The following is a 24,444-nucleotide window of genomic DNA, read 5'->3' as shown; positions in this document are numbered from 1 at the left end:
TCAAACGTACATGTTGGTTGGTTGGTTGGTTTGTTGTTTTACGCCGCACTCAGCAATATTCCAGGTATATGACGGCAGTCTGTAAATAATCGAGTCTGGACCAGATCCCGTTAGTCGCCTTTTACGACAAGCACAGTCGCCTTTAACGGCAAGCATGGGTTGCTGAAGACCTATTCTACCCCAGATCTTCACGGGTCTCAAACGTACATGTACATCATCAGAAGCTAGAGTGTGAGTTTTTTAAACAGAATAATTGCGTATAATATCAAGGCGTCTTATATCCTGGCATGTTATATCATGGAATGTTATATCAGGACATGTTATATCAAGACATGTGATAACATGGTCTGTCAGCTCAATGTTGGAGGAGAGACCAAAGTGATACAAGACGTAGGCATTTACAACTTTGTTGAACACCATATGCCCAAGTATGGTGCTGACAGACCAAGGGTCATAATCAGGTTACATACATAATAACCAGATACTGGTAAATCTAAGGGACACAACTCTGCAGAGGCATACTTTGTTCATATATTTTATTTTGTTGTTGTTTTATACAGCACTCAGCAATACTGTTCAACCATGTCTGTAACTGAATTTATCTAATTCAGTTACAGCTATGGTCAAACAAGCATCTTGAGTACTGTAATGCTAAACCAAAAGAGTGTTCCTGACGAAGGCCGATAGACTGTCAGCTTGAGATTACGTATATTTATGGATAATATGTTTGTGTGAATGTGCCGTGAGTGTCGCCGCCTACCAGTTCACTGTCAGAGGGTACTCGAGACAGGAAGTCCAGCAACTCATTATTGGGTATTGCATTTGGCTTTCTCAGCTTCTTGGTGAACTTGTTAATGCCTGTAATGAAGGAAACACAATCAAAGATAGCTGGATATTTTCTGTTGTGTGCTTTACTTCAATACAGTGTGATGTAGGGTGAGCAAGGCTGTAGTTAACTTTTTTTGACAGGGGGGGCAAATATTTGTACAAATATCACTTGTCCCCAACTTGTATTTTCATGATTCAAATAAAACTGTTTTTTATAAAAAAATCAGCAACTGCCCCCACCCCCGGCTGGCTACGGCACTGATGAGAATACTGGATCAAGGTCTGTTTGTAAGAGCTTACAAAGTCTTCCCCTTGACAAGTACATGGTCCCGAAGAGCTATTGCATACTCCCCTACACTAGTACCCACCCCAGTATAGTAAAAGGTGCCAAGGAGGTATTGGGTACTCTTCATAAGACAGTAAGAGGCATCAGAGGCGTTTTAGGTACTCTCCCTAGAAGGGCTGTAATGATTCACCTATACCTATAATATCATCCATACTTAAGTGCACACGAACTTGAATCGTCAGTTTGTGAGATCTTGATATGCTATAAATAGAACAGGAACTAATAGAGTTATCTCCCATAATGACAGAAGTAGCATAGCGCCATCTGTAAGCATGGCAGAACACAAGGCCATGTTAGCTGAGGACATGCCGACTAACATTTAATAACCATCCCTTCATTTAAAACAGTTTTGTTCTTGTGGTTTTCTTTATCAAAAGTTTTAGAGATATCAATACACAAACATTTGAAGAAATAGATGTTAGAGCAGTATTTCAGTGATTTCATCATTTCTTACTATTTGATGTGGTGTATTGTGATACAAATCACATCGGAAGATACCAAGGCTAGTTGGCCATGATATACTCACCCCAAGCTAGGAGAAGGAGCCGGAGGGGTATCAGGTATAGCACGATAGTTCCAACAACAAGGACAGTCACAGCTAGTCCTGATAACCAGGGAACTGTCCAGTTGAATGTGCTGGAATGAAGATCAGTCAGAAATAAAGATGACATGCTCACCAAATGAATTCATAATACTATTACTCAAATTACATGCACAAATTTACCATAAAGGTAAAAAAATCCTTTATCATACACTAAAACAAATCTGAATATTTGTATTTTTGCAAATTATTATGAGAGAATTGTTAAGAAAGAGATTTAATCCCCTGCATGACACTCCCCCCGGAGAGCGGGAGGTCTGGGGATCGATCCCCGGCCGCGGCATACCAAAAGACGTTAAAAGATGGTAATTGTTGTTACGCTGTCTGGCAAGGACTGGTCGGCTCGGAGTCAGTATACTGTGTCTGAGTGGAGTATTCATGTTAAATTGGGGCATGGTATCTCAGTGGGCTAGCACTATAAATTGGCATCGTCATAAGTGTAATAATCTTTGACGCAGCGTTAAACCCCATTACACCTCACCTCACTCTGGATGACACAGGTATATACATGTCACTCCTCATCAACCTTCACTTGGAAGTTAAATAAACTTCAAAATACATCACAAACACAAATAAACAGTTTTCAATTCTGCTGGAAATTCTCTGTTCTGCGATATCATCCACTGTCATTTTAAGCCAAGCAAACTTACTTAAACGAAGTCTGAAAAATTAGGTTCATCATAAATCTCTTACAGTGGAGGTAGACCCAGTGTCGTCCGAACGCAATTTTCACACGTTCACTTTTCAGATCTTATGAAAACGTTTGTCAGAAAAATAAGTCGGGGTTAAATGAAATACTGACTTTTTAATCCTCTCCCCGAGCGAGGCCACCATGTCCATGCCCTGCTGCACCTGCAGACACACCTCCTGGATGGCCTGTAGCTTCTCCTTGAAACTCTTCTTCTCCTCCTGGTAGAACAGCCATATTACATCACACGTGTCACTGACAGGTCGGCGGAACCGACAGAAGGTGCTTCATACATACGTAACACTCACATCCATGGCAGGACTCAGGTTTGTGTCTGACTTTGTCATTGGTGCAGATTTAGAAGTCAATTGTAATACTACTCAAAAGAAGTTAAAGATCACCTGATTTGTTCATACGACTATAGTTAACTCAGATAAAAAAAAATAGGTGTATTTAACTTCTTTTGGGTAGTATATAACATTGTGTCAATTACAAACTGCATCAAATGATAACAGTAGATCTCTGCCATGACAATCCTCCAGAGATCAGAGACCTGCCACAGATTAGAGTCCGACATATATACCCAGGCAAGTGCATCGTCAGTGCTTCACGGGTTTGTATGTACCACGTTCCTCCATCACCCATGAATACAGTCTGTTAATGGTCGCCTAATGAAATAAGCTGTCGATAACTCACTAAGTAAAAAAAACCAACTCTTCCTGTATGAACTAATTGTTTCCTGATATTCATGAAATGATTGTAACATATATGTACTACTCAAAAGAAGTTAAGGATCACATGATCATTTGAACTACAGTAACATAAAAAAGTAGGATGGTTCTTCACTTCTTTTGAGTTGTACAAATGTCTGCAAGGCTATGGCACATTGTTCTATAAATATACCTGATGTAATCTGCGTGCCCATTGGTTGAGCACTAGATGGTTTGTGTGAAGCCCATTTCTTGTGTCCTCCGCCGTGATATTGCTGGAATATTGCTAAAAGCGGCATAAAACCAAACTCACTCACTCACTAGCTGGTTTGCCTCTCTGGGACCAGGCCGTGTCTTGATTGGTTGGATAAAAATAGTGACAGTGGCATATGTATACACAGTCAATGGAGGACTTTTGTATAGACTACAAACTGGTGGAGTATTGACGATGAAGGGGGAAGTGGGAAGAAGGAAGTGGGAAGTCATAGATAGGTGGGATTTGTGTGACGACAGACCTACATGTCTACACACAGGTCACAGGTCCTATCTTCCTACACACTATACTAAACCTTGATCAGGACCCTAAACCTCAGTGGGATATCAGAATGGGGGCTAGTCGCGTAGACTCAAGCAAGATAACCATTGTTGGATAGTTGTCAATCAGGTAACTTCAATACTGACTTATTAAACATTCCCCACCAAAAAAAACACAAACACAAACATAATAAACACATTGCAACAAAGGAGGGCAAACAAGCCTGCTATCACTTAAGCATATAACTCACAATTTATGAACCAGGTTTGCAATGTCTGAATTATGTAAGATATATGCAACTTTTCAATGTAGGTAGTGGTTTGAAACTCAGTGGGTACAAAATGAAATGCAAATTATCCATACAATTAACTTAACAATTACATTTTACAATTTGGAATCTGTCATAAGTCTCTATTATCTTCAAAGCTATTTCCAATGTTTGAAATACTGTACATGCTTGTAACTATTCAATATAAAGTTAGAGAGGATTGAAGTCGACATATATTAATTAGCAGCAAGCTTCTTCTAGTGTTAATTGTCTCAGGTCATGTAAGATGAATTAGACACTATGTTAAAGAAAGAGTTTGGGCCCTGTAGCTCACCTGCATCAGGATATCAGAGTTTAGATAAAATGAAAACAGAATAAAACTATTACAAAAATCATGAATATCAGAGGTCAATGCAAAGTATCTGGAAGATGAGGTGGAGGCTATGCCGTGTTTAGAACCAGAATTTTGAAATTTGTTTGAATGGACACAGATACATGAATCATCCATGCAAATATATCAACCTGATAGTTTCAGAGTAGATATAAACAAATATCTCTTAAAATATATTTCCACTTTTTACAAAAGTATGAATTACATTTTATATAAAACATTTGTTAGTAGTGGAAGCTACAAGCTGGTATAGTTTGCATCAAGCTAGGCACGAGTATCTCTTAGTCTTACAATCATGTTTAATAGTACATGCTTTATGTGTCCATTTCTCTAAATGATTAAAACTCAGTATCAATTTCAGTATCATGAAGTCAGGTAGAATGAAGTTCACCTTCAAAATAAAACTATACAACCTTAGCTGTGTATTACGACAATGTGAAAGTCACCCTGACCTTCGCCACAACAACAGCTGACTGTAACGGATCCCATGGCCATAATGAATCAGTAAGAATCTTCGCATGCCAACATGACCCACTTCCACCCTCAAATTTAATAAAACATTTAACCATGACTTTCATTAATGACCCCTGACATCTTTCTGGGACCAGCAAGGTGGTTTGTCTTGAAGTGACATGATAAATTGAATAAATATTTACAAAATGATAACAATTCTCTTTCACACCAAAAATGGATGAAAATCTCTTATTTAATTCACTATGGCCTTAATATCATCTTTGCTATTTCATCAATTTATCTCCAAGAAGCAGTTGGATTTACTGGGGAAAAAGATCTATGAAAATCAAACTTAAAAGCAAAATAAAATATCTGCAAAACATACCAAACACCCTGGATCTCACAGATTCCCACAGATCAGAGAGGGTCAAGGTTCAAGGTCATCCGATCACTTTGAGGATTTGTGCCCAGCTGGTTTTGCAGGCCTTAAGCTTCAGGAATTACTTATATAAGTTCACTGAACAATCTTCCTGAATGCCAAGTTGGAATGACCTTTCTGCACATATAACTTCATAACCAGTGCAACCTTTTCAGTGAACGATTCCCACAAAACAAACCTTGATTTATTGAAGTAAGTAAATGAGTGGTTGATGGATACCTTTAATACCAGCCATTCACATCACATTCCTCCCTCACATTTCTTCCAAACCTTTGACACTAACTATTGTAGCTATCAGTTGAACATGACCTGTGTTTTGATAGAGGTGTCTTAAAGGTTAATCTTGTTAACAAAACATCACCATGAAGCAGGGGGTATCTAATGCACCGCAGTTGTAGCGTCCAGTGTGCCAGAAACCTCGGAATGATGGTTAGAATCCCAGTTCCATTAATCATGTTCCTACTTTTTCAGCACCGTGCCCGGACATGGAAAGGTTCATGACAATGGAGTTTCACCTCCCTCACTCACTCACTCACTCACCATGCTGCTCATGCATGGCTCCCTGGTCTAAGGTACCACAATTAGGGGCCCAGGATCTGCTGATTGTGGGTTTAAATCCAGGATTTGCCCAGATTATAATCCCTGGTTTGTCAGCATTGTATCCGTGCCCGTGGGTTTCAGTGAAGTGGTAAATGTTCAAGACCTGCACCATTTCAGGATTTCCTCCCATATCAGGCTAACACGCTGTGATGTAACTTAAATACTGTTCAAAACAGAATAGGGGGCACAGGTGTCCCAGTCATCTAAGGCACTGCATGCTGTGCATAGTTGCCTCCCTTGGGCTCACCAGAAACCCATGACTGTGGGTTGGAATCCTGGATCGCCCCGATTATGTTGCTAGGTTTGTCAGCACTATACCCGTGCTCGTGAGTTTCACCAAAGTGGTAAATCGCTGCATCACTTTGGGCTTTCCTCCCACATCACGCTGACACACTGCGATATGAAACCCAACCCACTCACTCACTCAAAACAGAATTAAACCCGATTCACTCATCATGAAGCACAGATCTACATAGGATACGTGGGTCAATCATTTAAAAATAAAATTTTTACAGCTGTGCATGAAGCAAGTCTAGCATCTTGCTCTCCCAGGATGACCCAAATAGCTAGCTCTACACATACTGGCCAAGGTCTCTCAAACCTTACCTCTCCATCATGAAGGGCAGTGACTGCCAGTATACCAGATTTGGTTAAAAAACATTAAAAAAACCAACATGTTAACAGAACAACAGATATGTGCCGTTTAGAAAGCTCCACTGGTTTACAACCAACAGAACCAACAAGATGACAGGAAGGTGGAAATAAGTTTATCTTGTTACCATGGTAACGTACCTTGTGTTCACCTTTCATAGTCTGGGGGCAGAATCAGTGAAATCATGAATACTATCTCATGGATGTGAAATATTTAATTAACTATTAACAAAAGTCAAAGCAGAAAATAACTGTACATATTATGCTTTCATGCCGTGAAGCTATTCATGAAATATTTAAAACGATAAAAGACATATCAACATTTCTCTTCATAGTGGTGAGTGCAGATTGCCGCATCAGCAAATATTTATATTTATGTTCCGTTCCTGGTTTCTAGTGAATAATCAATACATTTTTACCGTTATCATCTCAAGAAAGAAACGATTAATCTCGAAAACCAACAGCAGGAATAAGCTGGATCCTTGAAGACTAACTTAAAAAGAGGTCAAAGTGGTGGGTTAACCGTGGCTGGCAAACAGAACGCACACACGAGGATGTTGAAGAAACCACACAGACTGGTGTGAAGCTGGTGTGAAGCTGGTGTGAGTGTGACAAATCAAGGTGAAAGTGCAAAAACTGAATTGCTAAACCCGTTCTTATATCAAAATTTACCACCTGTATAGCAAGATACTTCAAGAACATTAAGAAAAATCTTAGGAATCTAAAACTAATCAAACCAGAGCCCATCATAAAATACAAAGCCTAGGTTAAAAGAACATGGGAGTTCTTACCACTACAGCTACAAAACTGCTTATATAACACCCCTGTCTCTCCTGACATATGAATAGCTTTACGCTTAGAAAATTATTAGCCAGCATAATTCAAAAATAAGTCTCCCCAATAGAAAATCTTCCAACATAACATGACTGCCTCTGTGGTCTAGTGGTAGAGCGTCCGCCCAGAGTGCGGAAGATCGAGGATTCGATCCCCGCCCGTGTCATACCAAAAGACGTTAAAAAATGGTACTTGTTGTTACCCTGTCTGGCGCTTGGCATTGAGGGTCTAAAACAAGGACTGGTCGGCTCAGAGTCAGTATACTGTGTCTGAGTGGGGTATCCATGTTAAACTGCTGCATGGTAGGGCTATCATTAGTCCAGGCTAGTACAAGCAGCCACACACACGCACACGTGCATGCCCGTCGCTAAATAAGTGCAATAATCTTGGACACGACGTTAAACCCCATTTCACCACACCTCAAACATAACATTGCTGCCAATAAATTCAATTCAGATTTGAATAACCATAGGTAATAATACGCATAATGTAGATTCTTAATTTTCAAATAATGATAACGAAAATTAAAAAAGATGATGAAAATATAATCAAATAATGACAGGAGGTCTCAAAACGGTGCAAATAATGACAGGAGGTCTCAAAACGGTGCTTGAAAGAAACACAGCAAAGGTGGATTAATGGACCCAAATACCGACTAAAACTTTTACCTTTTTCTTGTGTTTAGGGAAAATCAAATATAAAAGTGTTATTGTGCATACTTTTATTCGGTTTCTTGTATAATATAAAAGTGCAGTTTAAAAACATAAATTGACAATACAAAAGCAGTTATAGCGACATCCGCATACAATATACCACTATCCGTCACTGAACCACACAGGGACTGTTACATTGTGGGCCATACTGGGCATGTGAAGCAGGTGTCAGAACTTGTGGAAAAACTCCCGGCCAAAAGAAAGTATACAGCCATGTTTGATGGTGACTAAAATACAACAACTTAGAAATGGTTTTTCTATTGTGATGCATTTGATACAGGTATCAGAGCTGTGTTCTTGACTTTAAGTTTGCAGGGTTTTGACTACAGCCTAGTGATGTTTTGATAACATTTGTAATTTTTGGATCAAATCCAATTTTCAAGTGTATACTTATTTTGTACAGCAGTTTATAAACATGAATTCAAAAACAAGTTCCACAAAATCAGAATGATATACACACAATGTTAAGTTCTTTCATATCACGATGATGGTGTTGCGAAGTGCCGAGTTGTGTCAAGGTCACTCAAAAGGGTCTGTTCATAATGCAACAAGGTCAATCAACATTTGTTCTAAAGCAGCGATTTTCCACTGACACTTAGTTATTGTTTGTTTTTGTAATGTACAATCAAACATAAACAAAAAAAAAGGAATACTTTCAAAACATAAATGGTTAACGTTCAGATAGTGAAGTAGGAAGTGGAAGGAGAAGTACCAACATATTGGTCATTTTTACTGATTGTCTCAGAAATCAATTTAAATATTAGGTTGGGAGCTAATCTAAACCAACAAGATCTAATCAAAAGGGGTTTTAAGGTGCTGATAAATATCCTACATTGAGGTTGTTTCTTTCCTCAGACAGTCGTCAGCTTTGGTTGAGAATTATAGCCCTGGTCAACAAGAACGACTATCATTGGAATTTGACTGGTCCTCACAATGTAGCCATCTCGGGCTGGTAGACTAGTGTGAATCTTGAAAGGTGCAGAGAGAGAATGCACCACCAAAGATGCTCTCTCTGTTATAATCTTTACATTGTTTCTCTCTACACCGACTCACACATAGCATGAGTTTTGCATGACATTACAAACTTGCTACATATAGAGTAATCACCTTGACATCACATGTTCTTGAGGTCATTTCTCATTTTGTTTTCTCAAAATAATTCAAATTACAACTCATTAATAAAACTTTCTCCTCTTGGCTTAAGGTTAACTAAACTGACAAGTGATTGGAAGCAGTTTTATCAACACTGTGACAATACATCCGAGTTATCTTAGTTGATGAGTTAGTCTCCAACACCTAGTGGCCGGACACACTGATGACCCACCTAAGTGCACATTAAAATGGTCTGGTGAGCCACAAGTAATGGCTAAGGACAACTTGAAATTCTTAAAAAGTAAAATTTAACCCATTAACTCAAGCAATCAAGCTCATTACTCTTATTTAACTCACCTTTTCTTTATCATCTTCGTCATCATCGTCATCTTCGTCGACATAATCCTAAACATGAAGAAAAACAAGCACACTGATATACAAATGGATGTCTATCTAATATTGTAATATTTCATGGCGTGAACAAACCAAAGTGCTAAGTGACTTCACCATGGGCAACAGTTTAACGCGGTTCAAGAAACCAACCTAGTTACTGCCCTTTCTCTAGAAGTTGTTTACAAATCCTCTAAGAATCTTCCATTTTTCAGAAGTTTCATTCCACAACCAAAAAGTGAAAACATTCGAACAATTTGAGATTCTATCACTACATGTATCATTTCTTACTATAGAGTCGGACGATGTTCCATGATGTAAAGTCATGAGTCAGTCTAGGATGTTGTGATTTGAACTACGAGTAAAGCTGTGCCTCTTTATAATAAAGGTAAACCTAAACGGGAGGACTGATCTTTGTATCCTGACATTTGAGTTAGCCTTCAAACAAAGTGGCATTATAACAACTTGCTGGGACGGAAGCAGGTGTCACTATCAGACCCATCAGCAACAAGAACAGGACATGTGATGTGGAAGTTCTCGGTACTCACGTCTTCAACAGGTTCCTTCTTGAAAGCGCCAAGTATTTGAGCAATGACCAGATTCTTAAGGAATAGGATGAGGAGTGTGATGGGCAGCATGTAGAGCTCGAAGTTCCACACTACCACGAGGTACACCTGAATCACGGAGGAGCCAATGAAGGATATAAGTTTTGTTTGTTTATTGTTTTAATTTTCTTATTATTTAATGCCGCTCTCAGCAATATTACACCTATATGCTGGCAGTCTGGAAATAATCAAGTCTGGAGCAGATTATCCTGTGATTAACATCATGAGCATCGATCCACGCAATTAAGATGCGATGACATGCATCAACCAAATTAGTAAGTCGGATCTCCCGATACCATTAGTCGCCTTGTAAGACAGGTATGGGTTGCTGAATATCTGTGTTATCACAAACATTGAAACCCTTATCATTACCAAACAGATCATGCTGCGGTTTTAGTATTGTAGTATTGATGTAAACGTTGTAAGTCAGGCCCCTGTTTATCTAGAAACCTACATTACATAGCTGTACTGGGTAGTATTGGGTAGTACTGAGTACTGTTGGGTTGTGTATTTGGTTTGGTTTGTTGTTTTACGCTGCACTCAGCAATATTCAAGCTATATCACGGCGGTCTGTAAATAATCGAGTCTGGACCAGACAATCCAGTGATTTACATCATGAACATAGGTCCACGCAATTGGAATCGATGACATGCATCAACCAAGTCAGCGTGCCTGACCACCCGATCCCGTTAGTCGCCTTTTACGACAAGCATAGTCGCCTATTACGGCAAGCATGGGTTGCTGAAGACCTATTCTACCCCAGGAATCTTCACAGGTCTGTTGGGTTGAGTAGTCAGTATTGAGTAGTATTGGGTAGCACTGAATACTGAGTAGTATTGGGTAATACTGAGTACTGTTGGGTTGTGTAGTCAGTACTGACTAGTATTGGGTAGTACTGAGTACTGGGTAGTATTGGGTAGTACTGAGTACTGTTGGGGTGTGTAGTCAGTACTGAATACAGAGGTAGTACTGAGTACTGTTGGGGTGTGTAGTCAGTACTGAATACAGAGGTAGTACTGAGTACTGTTGGGGTGTGTAGTCAGTATTGAATACAGAGGTAGTACTGAGTACTGTTGGGGTGTGTTGTCAGTATTGAATACAGAGGTAGTACTGAGTACTGTTGGGGCGTGTGGTCAGTACTGAGTAGTATTGGGTAGTACTGAGTACTGTTGGGGTGTGTTGTCAGTATTGAATACAGAGGTAGTACTGAGTACTGTTGGGGCGTGTAGTCAGTACTGAATACAGTGGTAGTGCTGAGTACTGTTGGGGTGTGTAGTCAGTACTGAGTAGTATCAAGTGGACGGCAACACTTACAATGAAGGCCGTGATGCTCCTCGGGGTGGACTCCCAGTTGAAGCAGCTCTGTATGAACCGGCCGCCGTCCATCATGGACGAGATGATCTGAGACACTCGGTCAATGTTCCGCTTCATGATCTACACACGGAACATGTCAATAAAGAACTGCTACTGACTTTAAATGTTTAAATCCTAGAACTAAATACTGCAACATGGATCAGGCTGCTCAGTTTCTTTCCCAGACTCTTGAGAAAAAACTAAGGAAGTAATGTCTGAGAAACTCGAGTCTAGAATGATTGGGCAAGTCTAGATTGCCTCAGCTGATATCAAGCCTTATTCTGGGCTCCATTTGGATTTTATTTCATATTATGTAGATACAGATTATTAAATAAGAAAACTTTATTTCTGGAACAAAATGTTACTCTTAGGGCATTAAATGTCCTTGGCAAGACTTAAATAACACCATATTCTAAAGCATAATACAGTCTTAACAAATTCATGGACAAAATCTCATAATTTCGGTTGCAAGAACATCATGAGATATCAGTGTTACAACTATCAAACTAATGCCATTGTCACACTTACTGATATTTTGAATTTTTGTTCTGGCTGCATGTATTTCTCCTCTCGAGGGTTCACCGTTCTGATCGCTGACTTCGGCTGGTGATGTACAGAACAACATAACGCTTATGTTTAATATGGGAGTCAGTGAGAAGGGTTTTACACTGCTTATGTGGCAGTATTGCCGCCACAGTATAGTGGAGGGGACATGGAAATGGACTTCAACAATTGTACCCACGTCGAGAATTGAACCAGTATCACTATAGCAACCCACAGCTTATACATGGAAAAATATACAAGTCTTTCATAGGAATTAGAAAGAACATGAATAGTAAGTCATGAAGCTGAATTATTCACATGAAGGGGCAAGAAGTAACTAACTCTGATTATGTTACACAATTTTAAGAATTTGAAGTTCATGTTTTGGGGGAAAACTTGGAATTGTATCATGTAATATATAGTCAGTATATACATTGTGCTCCACAGATGAATTGGTCAGTCTGATTACTGTATCATGTAATATATAGTCAATTTATACCTTGTGCTCCACAGATGAATTGGTCAGTCCGATTACTGTATCATGTAATATATAGTCAATTTATACCTTGTGCTCCACAGATGAATTGGTCAGTCTGATTACCGTATCATGTAATATATAGTCAATTTATACCTTGTGCTCCACAGATGCAGTGGTCAGTCTGATTACTCACATGATTGAAGATCATATCCATCTCCAAGAGAATAGCACCTTTTCCCCTGTGAAGAAGTTTCTTGTCTTTGAGTGCATACCACCGACGCTCTCCATTCTTTATCTGAGAACAGTGAAGGAGTGAGTGAATTCCAGCCATTTCATGGCATCGTGTAAGTTTTCAATTATGGAGCAGAAAAAACAGTGACTGAACGCGTGTCCAACAATCCATGGTATCGAGGTACGACGACACACAATCAGTCAGGTAACAATCCCATTATTACCTCTAAAGACAAGCATGAAAGTCCCACAGTGTTATGAGAAAAAACAGATGCATACATTAGGGGATACATACCCTCAGTATCAGGATGGCTAGTCAACCCTACACTTCCCCTCAGTATCGGGATGGCTAGTCAACTCTACACTTCGCCTCAGTATCAGGATGGCTAGTCAACTCTACACTTACCCTCAGTATCAGGATGGCTAATCAACCCTACACTTACCCTCAGTATCAGGATGGCTAGTCAACCCTACACTTACCCTCAGTATCAGGATGGCTAGTCAACCCTACACTTACCCTCAGTATCGGGATGGCTAGTCGGCCCTACACTTACCCTCGGTATCGGGATGGCTAGTCAACCCTACACTTACCCTCGGTATCGGGATGGCTAGTCAACCCTACACTTACCCGTAGTATCGGGATGGCTAGTCAACTCTACACTTACCCGTAGTATCGGGATGGCTAGTCAATTCTACACTTCCCCTCAGTATCAGGATGGCTAGTCAACCCTACACTTACCCTCAGCATCGGGATGGCTACTTGGCCCTACACTTCCCCTCAGTATCAGGATGGCTAGTCGGCCCTACACTTACCCTCAGGAGTGGGATGGACAGTTTACCCAGGAACTCCACTTTCTTATCCCGGTCCTCGTCCCAGACTGACACTTCCAGCACCGAGTGAATGTCCTTCACATTGCTGGCAAATAAAGTTCAAATACAGTTCGTCAACAGGTATAATTATCTGTGATATTTACAACATGGAAGCACACATGAGTAAATGCCCTTCGTGTACAAAGTATTACTTGACATAAGAAGACATAATTTTCACTCACTGAAATATCTTTAGCATATGACTCCAACACTAGGCTGAACCACCCAATTCATGATATCATCAACTGACTTGCAGCCATGTGTGCTGGCAAAAAAACACACTGACACACATACACACTGACCACACACCACACACAAACATATTGGGAAGTCTTATCCATACTTATTGGGGATGTTAGGCAATAGCTTATTGAGTAAATAGTTCTTTAAATCGACGTATGGAACATTCTAAAAGCAGTTCCGGCCAGGGTCCCTCATTTGCATATTCATCTTATTTTGATGCTAAGGTTATCGGACTGGTTTATCACATCTTTAACACCATCCATTATGAAATAAATCTCGTTCTTAATTTCAACGTGGTACACTCGTAAATGGATGAAAGGAAAATATATTCCCCTCAAGACTGAACTATGGAAATAATTTAAATGGTTCTCTGGAAAACTAATTCACAGAGGCAATCTCTTTTTCATGATTCCTGTTTTGTTTCTCAATTTCTATGCCATAAATATTAAAAAAACTCTTCTTTGAAACTTTTACTCTTAATGTATCAAAGAAATAATTGGATTTAGTGAGTTGGGCAACACTGCTTTGAACAGTATTCCTGTTATATCATGGCATAGCAGCTTAATGTGGGAGGAAATTCCAAAGTAATGCCCGTATCAGACATTCACCCATGAGCAAAATAGTAATGTGCTGACAAGCTTGGAAACATAATCTGGGTGAATGTTGGATTTATACCCACGACCATTAGATGCTGTAAATTGAGACACCTTAGAAGGCTGTGACACTAGTGCTCTGAATTATCTTGAAATGTTAATAGGAGATTGGCAACTGATATAGCTTCTTGTCTCTGTCCTTAATCATATTTCATGTGATACAAAGCTGCAGAAACATAATCGGGGGAGCCATCCCCAAGGCAGGCAACTCTGAAATTGTGGCACCGAACATGGTTGGGCCGTCCGTGCCTCGAAAGAAGTGGAACACCTCCTGGACAACACTGCATGGACTCACAATGTGAAGACCTTGTTCCACTGTGGGTTGAGTGTCTTGTACTCGGTGTGAGTCTGGAGTCTCGAGTTGACCAGCTCCAGTACACAGAAGGGGTCACTCTGGCCACCAAAGTCAGCTGCTCGTAATCCCTGAGCCTTGAACACTGAAATTAGTACACAAATATTTAAATCTTAAAATCATTTTCATTTGTTTTTAACAATATTTATCGCATAAAAGAGTTAATGCTAAACTTTTTCTATCAACATTTCAGTACTTGCTTGATAAAGGTACTACAGGTAGACAATGCTGTCTTCATTGATACTTCTAAAATGCACTAAAAGAAATACCAAAGAATGTCAGTTTAACATGTGACACAAGGGGGACATACATGTTAATTCTGGTGACACGACTTACGAGTACAACCAATGATCATCATAATTGAGCATTATACTGGATCTGAACAGAAAATCAGAAGAAGATATTGATTGCTTTGTATGTATTGGATACAGTCTCTGTTTCTGCACTGATAATTATTGAATTTTATGACAGGTTTTGAGTTCATTCTTGTGAGTCAAATTGAAATTCTTGGAAAATGCTCAGATTTCTTATGAATTAATCTGAAATGTTTCCTGAATTTACTTCTAGTGACCTTGACCTTCTACAGAAGTCACCTAAATGTTGACGCGATCGTCATCCCACCACAGAGATATTCTATGGAAGGACTCACCTTTGACCTGTAGCCAGCCGATGTCTTTCATATTGTTGAATGACTTGAGAAGACCCTGTTGAATTAGATACATGATCGATTATTGCATGGAAGGAAAAAACTTTCTAAACATTTATACATACTGATATGTAGTAGACAAAATTTATGGACAACAACTTCTCTAATTACAGTGAAGGCAACGTTTTGGTGTAGTTCCTTATACTGTTGTCAAGCAAAGCCTATGTCTACTGTCAAACATGCCTATCAAACAATTCACACTAAGGCAAAGTCTTTTACAATTAGCTTAAGTAGGTCAATATATGAATAACTTTGGAGAAACCCTTGAACTGAGGTGAGGTGTGATAATAAACAGATCTGGAGTCTGGACTGAGGACATTAAACCTGATGGTAAATAAATATGTACTATTTACAATTATATTGTCAATGTCTTTATTTTATTCCTGCATGTCTGATTTTGGAACATTGCCATTGAGGAGTCAGCTATATAAATTACTGTGAAAGATCATACATAGTTTCTGATTCTCTCTTCTCTGTCGCGAGGGTTTGGCGTGTAGTTGGCCAGATCGGTGATGGTCTCACTGCCAGCAGTGCCACTGATCGTCAACAACAACCTGACCATTCCCGCACCATCCTCCAGGTTCTGGCAGAAGGTATGAGTTGTCTCCCTGTCCAACTTTGACAGGTCAATCACAGCTCTGAAACAACAGAAACACTTATCTACACCCTTCACAGATGAACCGTAGTAATAGGACAGAATTTGGTGTTCCTTAACATTTTTTTAGTAGCCTATATTGCAATTTGGGTATTGTTAACACTAATAAGCTATGAATGATAAACCAAAATTCTTCAATCATTTTCATGTAATAAGGTTATGTCGACTGAAAAGAAAAACGCAAAATTTTCCCACAAAAAATGTTGTAAATAAATAATAAAATATGAATTAGCATAAGCTAAGTATCACCATTATAAATATTTGTTTTTAATCATATTAGAAGCACAGACAATTATTATATACTATTGCATAATCTAAGTGTCAGCATCATAAATATTCAATTTTAATCAGTTTAAAACGCAGACATTTTATCAAATGTAAAATACATCCAAGACTCATCTATAATACTGTCATCTCGTCCTTGCCTGGCCAGGCTATGCAAACATCAATAAAACAGTCAATACATTTCATCAAGACTTCATCTTCCAGTGTTTGTTGGCATTTAATTAAAATTTCATAGAATTTATACGTCATCACAAATGATTTGTCCCTTGACATTTCAACTAATGTGAAACTCCAGACTGATTTTGTCACTCGAGAGTTCTACATTGCAATGTAGTGTGATATTAATCTGAGAAAGACATTTTCTATCAGGGCAAGGCTCAAGGGACTTGCTAAAAAATACCTGTGGATACTGCATAGTGGTTTTATGAATTATAACTGCATATGTGCCATGTCAAATTCCCAACATATTGACATAGAACACAATGAAGAATATCCAATTTCAAAAAGTAGATTTATTGCGCTAGAGAATGTTTCCCTTTTTTAAGTTTGTTCATATTCCCTGCCTAAGTTCCAAAACCTAGACATGAATCATCTCCAAAACTCACCTTTCTTGTGATTTCATGGTCGAACATCGTCATCTTTATAACTCACCTGCTCTCCAAAACACACCTTCCCATGAAGTTGTCCTTCCCTGTGACATCATGGTCAAACATTGTCATCTCCATAACTCACCTTCCCATGAAGTCGTCCTTCCCTGTGACATCATGGTCAAACATTGTCATCTCCATAACTCACCTTCCCATGAAGTCGTCCTTCCCTGTGACATCATGGTCAAACATTGTCATCTCCATAACTCACCTTCCCATGAAGTCGTCCTTCCCTGTGACATCATGGTCAAACATTGTCATCTCCATAACTCACCTTCCCATGAAGTCGTCCTTCCCTGTGACATCATGGTCAAACATTGTCATCTCCATAACTCACCTTCCCATGAAGTCGTCCTTCCCTGTGACATCATGGTCAAACATTGTCATCTCCATAACTCACCTTCCCATGAAGTCGTCCTTCCCTGTGACGTCATGGTCAAACACCGTCATCTCAAGTTGACTAGTCTGGTCATCATACATGCGTAGATCAAACTGCTCCAACCATTTGGGGTTCAACGTCTTTGTCTTAAACTGAAAAGAAATAGTTCCTTGAGATTGTACACATAATTATTTTCCATGGTTCAACAGATGATTACGGACATGTTTTCTCCAATATTTCGCGTACAGCAGCGAAGAAAATGCTGACAGCTGATTACTTGTTGTATTATGCTGCAGTCAGCAATATTCCAGCTAATGTTCCCAGCCACTTTGAAACAACAACACACAATCACCAGTTACTGAGGCTAACCACCCAATCTCCATAAAGCTGGCTCTTGAGTGAGTGAGTGAGTGAGTGAGTGAGTGAGTGAGTGAGTGAGTGAGTGAATATGTCTTATGTCACTTTTTCCAATCCTCCAGCAATATGTCTGGGGACACCAGAAATGGGTTTCACATATTGTACCCATGTGGGGAATTGTATGCCCCGGTCTTCAGCATGACGAACAAACACTTTAACCACTATTCCTTCCCCCCCCCCCCCCCAGGTACTGGATGCTTTTTCTGATCAAGAATCCCAACAGAACAAAAAAAGTCATGCTGTAAAGTAAGTTTATGTAAAGAGGAAGAATATTTTTCTTGTTCAACAAAATGATTTAAATTTGGGGTGATATGGTAAGATGAATTTGAATAAAAATATTGAGTAGTTAAAATAATACACTTCAGGATTGAAGGATTGACTTGTTAGTTTTACATGAAAATCAAACTGCAGGATAAACCCATTTCTGACTCCCATACAAAGAAATTCTTGAATGTTTTCCTAATATCTTTAAGTGCCCAAATTGCACTAGTCAAAGTTCATAATCAATAATTTAAATAAGCAATTCTTATTTCAATTTTCCCATATCCATCAGTGTTGAATTGATCTGAAACAAAACAGTCCCTTCCTTCAAAGTGAAATATCACTTATTGCGGTGTGCTTTTTCTTGTGTAGGTATTAACCAATGACCTTGCGTTTGATGTCAGCTCTGGATGATATCGACTGGAAGGCAACTGGTGAATTTCACTCTGTCAATGTCACATGTGTTTTCCATTTAATCAGCCATGTTTGATTAATGATTCCATAATACCATAATAGAATCAATTAGAATGTAATACACTTTGATGATCAGATGAACCTTACTATTCACCATACCAACTTTACACTCAGCTGTTAGTCCTTGACCAAGCAACATTCCATAGAAAGTATTCAACTAAATTATTATATTTCTCCCAATTTCCAGTTGTTTGAACAATATGTCTTTTATTAACTTAATGATTTATGAATCTAAAGGAGTTTACTTTTTTGCAACAGGAAGTTTCCTATCTACATGAGATTGGAATCTTTGTTCAACGTTTCTTATTTCTTCAGAAGACAATCCCATTTCCAATAAACTGCCAAAATACATTTGACCACTGAAGTTCATTTTGCTAATTCCATTCATCAAAAGCAGTAAATACATCATTCACCAAAGATATGATTATCATTTTCATGATAATTTATGAAAACAGTTGAAATAATAATAATTAGTGGAGAGTGAATGAGTTTGGTTTAACACTGCTTTGAGCATATCAGTAATTTCACATCATGTGAACTTCATGTAGGACGAAAGTCTCAAGTGATGAAGGTGAAACCCACAAGCTTTGTTCTGGTGTTGACAAACCTAGAAACATAATCAGATCTGGGATTGGAAGTCATAACCATTGGTTTCTGTCACTCCAAAGGGAGGCAACTCCGCACATCTCATCTGCCCCTAATAATTAGTATAATCAATCTTTCAATATTACACTGTGATCATGAAGTCACACTGACTTTAAAAAGACCAAACTACCTTGCTGCGATATTTCTCTTTTCCCAGCTGAAACTTGACATATGGATCACTGAAGCCGTTGTCATCCATTGGAACAAGATTGGATCCCTCAACCAACACAATAGTCACAACACTGCTCCAGATCTGCATCTTCATCTTCTTGGACCCTGTGTCCGACCCGCGAACACTTCGTTTAAAATACTGCAAAAGAAATATCAGATGAAAGACAAGGACAAGGAGTAAACTACTTTCCAGCTAGTCCAGCATAGTTTTACACAGTTTTTAAAATATTCAAGCAAAACAATGGCTGCCGACACCAGATATGGGCTTCAGACATTGTACCCATGTAGGGAATCGAACACAGGCTTTCAGTGTGATGATCAAACACTTTAACCACTAGGCCACCCCACTACTATCTGGAGTGCAGGCAACAATAAATGGAAAATATTTAAAAAACAGAAACATTTGATGAATATGAAAACACAACCATGCACAGACTGCATAAAGAAACTGAATAAAGTTACCTATATTTTGGAAATTTTCACCTTTAGCTTCCACAATGCAGATCTACATCATAACTATAGCGAAACTATATTACCGGTAGTCATGAAAGCCTGCTTTCCAGATGATTAACTATATGTTAAGAATGTCTATACATACACAAAGGGGCATTACTCCATAATCATGATTCATTAATCCATATTTCTTAATCAGGGTAGTTTCACTTAGAACTGAACAACCAGTTCTCAAATGAGATTAAAATGTCTCACATGAGATCATAGTCTTGGTACCTTCTCTAACACCTGCGGCACATGAAATGCTGTTTTTGAAGCTACAGTTCTAGACAGATACTACACTTCTTAGTGGTAGTCATAAAATCATTATTCATACACAAGATACAGTCTGACCCTTATTCCAATTGAACTTCTTGGCAAATGAGTACCTTTCTGACTTTCATGCACACAACACCAATTGGGCTTCACACATTGTACCCATGTAGGAAATCGAACCCTGGCATTCGGTGTGACAAGTGAATGCTTTAACCACTTGGCTACACCACACCGCCCCCAGTTTCTCCAAGGAAGCAGGGTGAAACATCCAATCACTGTTGATCTGGACACAGCAGAGGGGTATTCAAAAGGTCATGCCACTCCTGTCATTGAACGTCTCAGGTTGAAGAAGAGTCCTCTCGAGGCCAAAACAAACATTCTTGCACAATTAACCAATCAGTAGCTGGATTCTGCTGGTCACGTGGGACTGAATGGATGCAATCTTCGCCATGTTCACGACAGACAATAACAATGTCGGACATAGATGCATGTATCCACAAGTAAAACAACATCATACCGGTATATAATTGGCTTCCATTTGGCATATCCATTGGACATGCTTACTCCCCTCACGAAGACCTGGTGACTATTCTCTGGCATTGACGTTTTATATCTATATTTACATGAGACATTCATATCATACATTTATTGCTGCCACTCTACTGATACACATACAATGTTGCCACTCAACTGATACATACAATGTTGCCACTCTACTGATACACATACAATGTTGCCGCTCTACTGATACACATACAATGTTGCCACACTACTGATACACATACAATGTTGCCACTCTACTGATACACATACAATGTTGCCACACTACTGATACACATACAATGTTGCCACTCTACTGATACACATACAATGTTGCCACTCAACTGATACACATACAATGTTGCCACTCTACTGATACACATACAATGTTGCCACTCTACTGATACACATACAATGTTGCCACTCTACTGATACACATACAATGTTGCCACTCAACTGATACACATACAATGTTGCCACTCAACGATACACATACAATGTTGCCACTCTACTGATACACATACAATGTTGCCACTCTACTGATACACATATTGTTGCTGCTCTACTGATACACATACAATGTTGCCGCTCTACTGATACACATACAATGTTGCCACTCTACTGATACACATACAATGTTGCCACTCTACTGATACACATACAATGTTGCCACTCTACTGACACACATACAATGTTGCCACTCTACTGATACACATACAATGTTGCCACTCTACTGATACACATACAATGTTGCCACTCTACTGATACACATACAATGTTGCCACTCAACTGATACACATACAATGTTGCCTCTCTACTGATACACATACAATGTTGCCGCTCTACTGATACACATACAATGTTGCCGGTCTACTGATACACATACAATGTTGCCACTCTACTGTTAAATCGCACTGTGGAAACAATAATGCCACACTTACATTGTATGAAGCCTCAAATTATTTACATATCCACAAAAGCACAGTCAACATGTTATCACACAGACGTAAATATCCATAAGAATCTGTACCATGATCTTGGAGAAAGAGCTCTGCCCCATAATGCCCCACTCAGGAGGCGGCTGCAGGTTGTCTACAGAGAAGGTGCCTTCAGATGTCGACTGTTATCAGTCGGGATTAGTTAATGGACATTTGCAAGGGAAAGAAAGCTAAAGCAGGCCTGTCAGCAGGAGTTTGAAGACGTAACTCCCAGGAATCTGATTTTCTAAACACAATTTCCCAGAAAAAAAGAGGATGAAAAACATACCTAACTACCTGATCAAGAAATAGAAAACAAGATTTAGGGGAACGATAGCATGGTTCCAATTTTCATGACTTGCCAACGTTCTTGTAACAAGACCTTTTGGGATAAAATTCCTTCTGCTGTTTCTCATTTCAAACCTGTACACAGACTTCAGATAGAATTTTGATTACATCATATATGAGAGGAAGCTTCAGGGGTGTTTGGAAAAAGCATCTGAGATCAAGGAACTTGTTTGTATATAAGGTATTGTGATGAAAAGCTAAATATTGAATTGTGTTAATGACTTCAGTTAATATTCCTTCGCCTAATGATAGTGAGCTTCTGCTTAACATGTTATCATCTCCTGATGGTTATTAGCATGAAGCCTTGTCAAGATACTCCTGATTTGGAAATCATGCAGAAACACAGACCCCCAAAACTGGCATTACAGCCAGGAGTTTAGCAAAACAAGTATCAGGTGGTTGTAGCAGTGTATGCATGCATCAGGAACACTTCATCCCAGGGGTGGAACAGGATCATATATTTTTATTGTTTGTCAGATGAAATTTGGATTGAAATATTTGTTTTTTTCTCAACAACATTTAGCTCATCCATATTGATCATCCAATGCTTGTAGTTATCAATTTTATATGACAGTATACACAGTGTAATGGCACAACATTTAGAGAAACAAGATAAATGTTTTCACTGTTCACGATTGTTTGAAAGTAGTGGATGAGTGAGTTGTGGCCATCTTCCTGAGGCAAGGGTGTAAACTGAAAGGAGTAAAGTCCAGTTTCCATCCTTGATGAACTGTACTGGAATTCTGGAATTACATTTTGGCTGAACTAACTAGTGTATGCACAGTCCAATCAAAATCGCGTGACTCATTAGACATCCGGTTCACAAACAACATGGACTTCAACATGCAGATTTCGGTTGACTGCAGGATTTGCAAAGCATGTGCATTGCCAACTGTGCATCGACAGATATTTTGCAAATCTTTTCATAATTTTAACCAAGGTGCACAAGTGATTATCCAGGTAAAACCCATTTTATTACAACATAGATAATGATTATCGATCAGATCGTCTTGACAGGGTGCTGCCATTTTGTTTGAAGCAAATGCAAGTGATAAGAGAGGTTGAATCTAATTGGTCAGTTGGGGGGATATAGAAGAGGCATAACTCCTTCTATAGCCACTGGTTGGCGCTATGATTGGGCCTGGAAATTCCAGCATAGTTTGGCAAGGGTGGAAACTGAACTTTTATAGTCAGTTAGCACAGTTGCCTCAGAAAAATGAAATTGGCTTCCACAGAAGATATCACATGGGTGATATTTGAACAATATTGCAGTTGTATTATGGCATGTCAGCTTACTGTGAGAAGATAGACTGAAGTTATCCATGTCATAGATCATCACAATGTTTGTGACCTTCACAGTATCATACAGGTAATCCAAGGATTATTGTCATGTAGAATATGGGATTCATACCTGCACACCTGTGGCCCTTATTCAATTTGACAATCTCATGCTTGAGATGGGCTCAGAATAATGCACCTTAACATATGTCTTTTTACATAAGTAAAAAAAACATGATAGAGTGACAGACACAGGTCCCCTACCACCTCCTTCTGAAACACTCTTGCATCCCCCCATAGACCCCCTCTCTGGATCCCCCCTGCACCCCTTCTCTGCAAGTGGATCTGATCGAGCTACAAATCAAGGGAGGTAATCGCCTTGGTCTCTCCCTGGCACACCACACCCAAATAATCTCAGGATTAGCCTCTCTAATTTCCTGTACGAGATGAATTTTAGACAAAACTGGACTAACACCTAAGAGACCCATTTGCCAATGAATTAGTCTAGCTGGAATAAAGTGGTCTAGCCTATTTTCATCCCTCAACAGTTTATGAATGATTTCCTTTTGATCAGGTCTGCCTGGTCTGTTCAAACAATATATTGCCCAAGAACAATTTGATTATTGAACCAATAAATCTACAGACCAAACTCAGCTACATGAATCATTTTATTTTTTACCAACCATCTTTGTTTAGCGAACTCCTAGATAATTGACAATTTCTACCAATATCACAAACTAACACACCACCTGAATTTCACAGAGACTAATCTGTCAGGGGTAACTGACTGTTGTTTTATGCCAGAAATGAAAAGCGTCATTTTTATGTCGATAGTCTCCACTGATTACAAGATGTCTGAAGCTCAGAATTAAGTGTGGGCATTATGACACAATTATGACCCAGATTAATAATGCTCCCTTTGACCATGTGACACATGTCATTAAACCACCTGGCCATGAAACAGAGGAATATTTAGCCTGACAATGACACAGTATAGCTAGCTGGTCCACCATTTTGATTCTGAGT

General features: G+C 39.1%; 1 protein-coding gene across 5 annotated transcripts in view; it reads right to left on the bottom strand.

Moving 5' to 3' along the window:
• LOC139477665 (multiple C2 and transmembrane domain-containing protein 1-like) overlaps window positions 1-24,444 on the bottom strand; it is a 197,354-nt gene that overhangs the window by 7,939 nt on the left and 164,971 nt on the right. For 4 of the 5 annotated variants that reach the window (XM_071260369.1, XM_071260300.1, XM_071260077.1 and 1 more), the window contains 15 exons: window positions 19,467-19,646; window positions 17,561-17,691; window positions 16,025-16,211; window positions 15,517-15,571; window positions 14,811-14,952; window positions 13,563-13,665; window positions 12,712-12,813; window positions 12,026-12,100; window positions 11,459-11,578; window positions 10,088-10,213; window positions 9,507-9,554; window positions 6,652-6,672; window positions 2,578-2,684; window positions 1,701-1,810; window positions 761-858 (listed from right to left, as the gene is read on the bottom strand). In XM_071260369.1, the coding sequence (XP_071116470.1) occupies window positions 761-858; window positions 1,701-1,810; window positions 2,578-2,684; window positions 6,652-6,672; window positions 9,507-9,554; window positions 10,088-10,213; window positions 11,459-11,578; window positions 12,026-12,100; window positions 12,712-12,813; window positions 13,563-13,665; window positions 14,811-14,952; window positions 15,517-15,571; window positions 16,025-16,211; window positions 17,561-17,691; window positions 19,467-19,646 (1,605 nt within the window). The remainder of the gene's footprint in view (window positions 1-760; window positions 859-1,700; window positions 1,811-2,577; window positions 2,685-6,651; window positions 6,673-9,506; window positions 9,555-10,087; window positions 10,214-11,458; window positions 11,579-12,025; window positions 12,101-12,711; window positions 12,814-13,562; window positions 13,666-14,810; window positions 14,953-15,516; window positions 15,572-16,024; window positions 16,212-17,560; window positions 17,692-19,466; window positions 19,647-24,444) is intronic. The other variant, XM_071260152.1, reaches the window with a different exon arrangement.

The sequence above is a fragment of the Haliotis cracherodii genome, unplaced genomic scaffold (genome assembly GCF_022045235.1).
Source record: "Haliotis cracherodii isolate W230 unplaced genomic scaffold, xgHalCrac1.p SCAF_1, whole genome shotgun sequence".
NCBI lineage: Eukaryota > Metazoa > Mollusca > Gastropoda > Lepetellida > Haliotidae > Haliotis > Haliotis cracherodii.
This window is presented reverse-complemented; position numbering and strand designations above follow the sequence as displayed.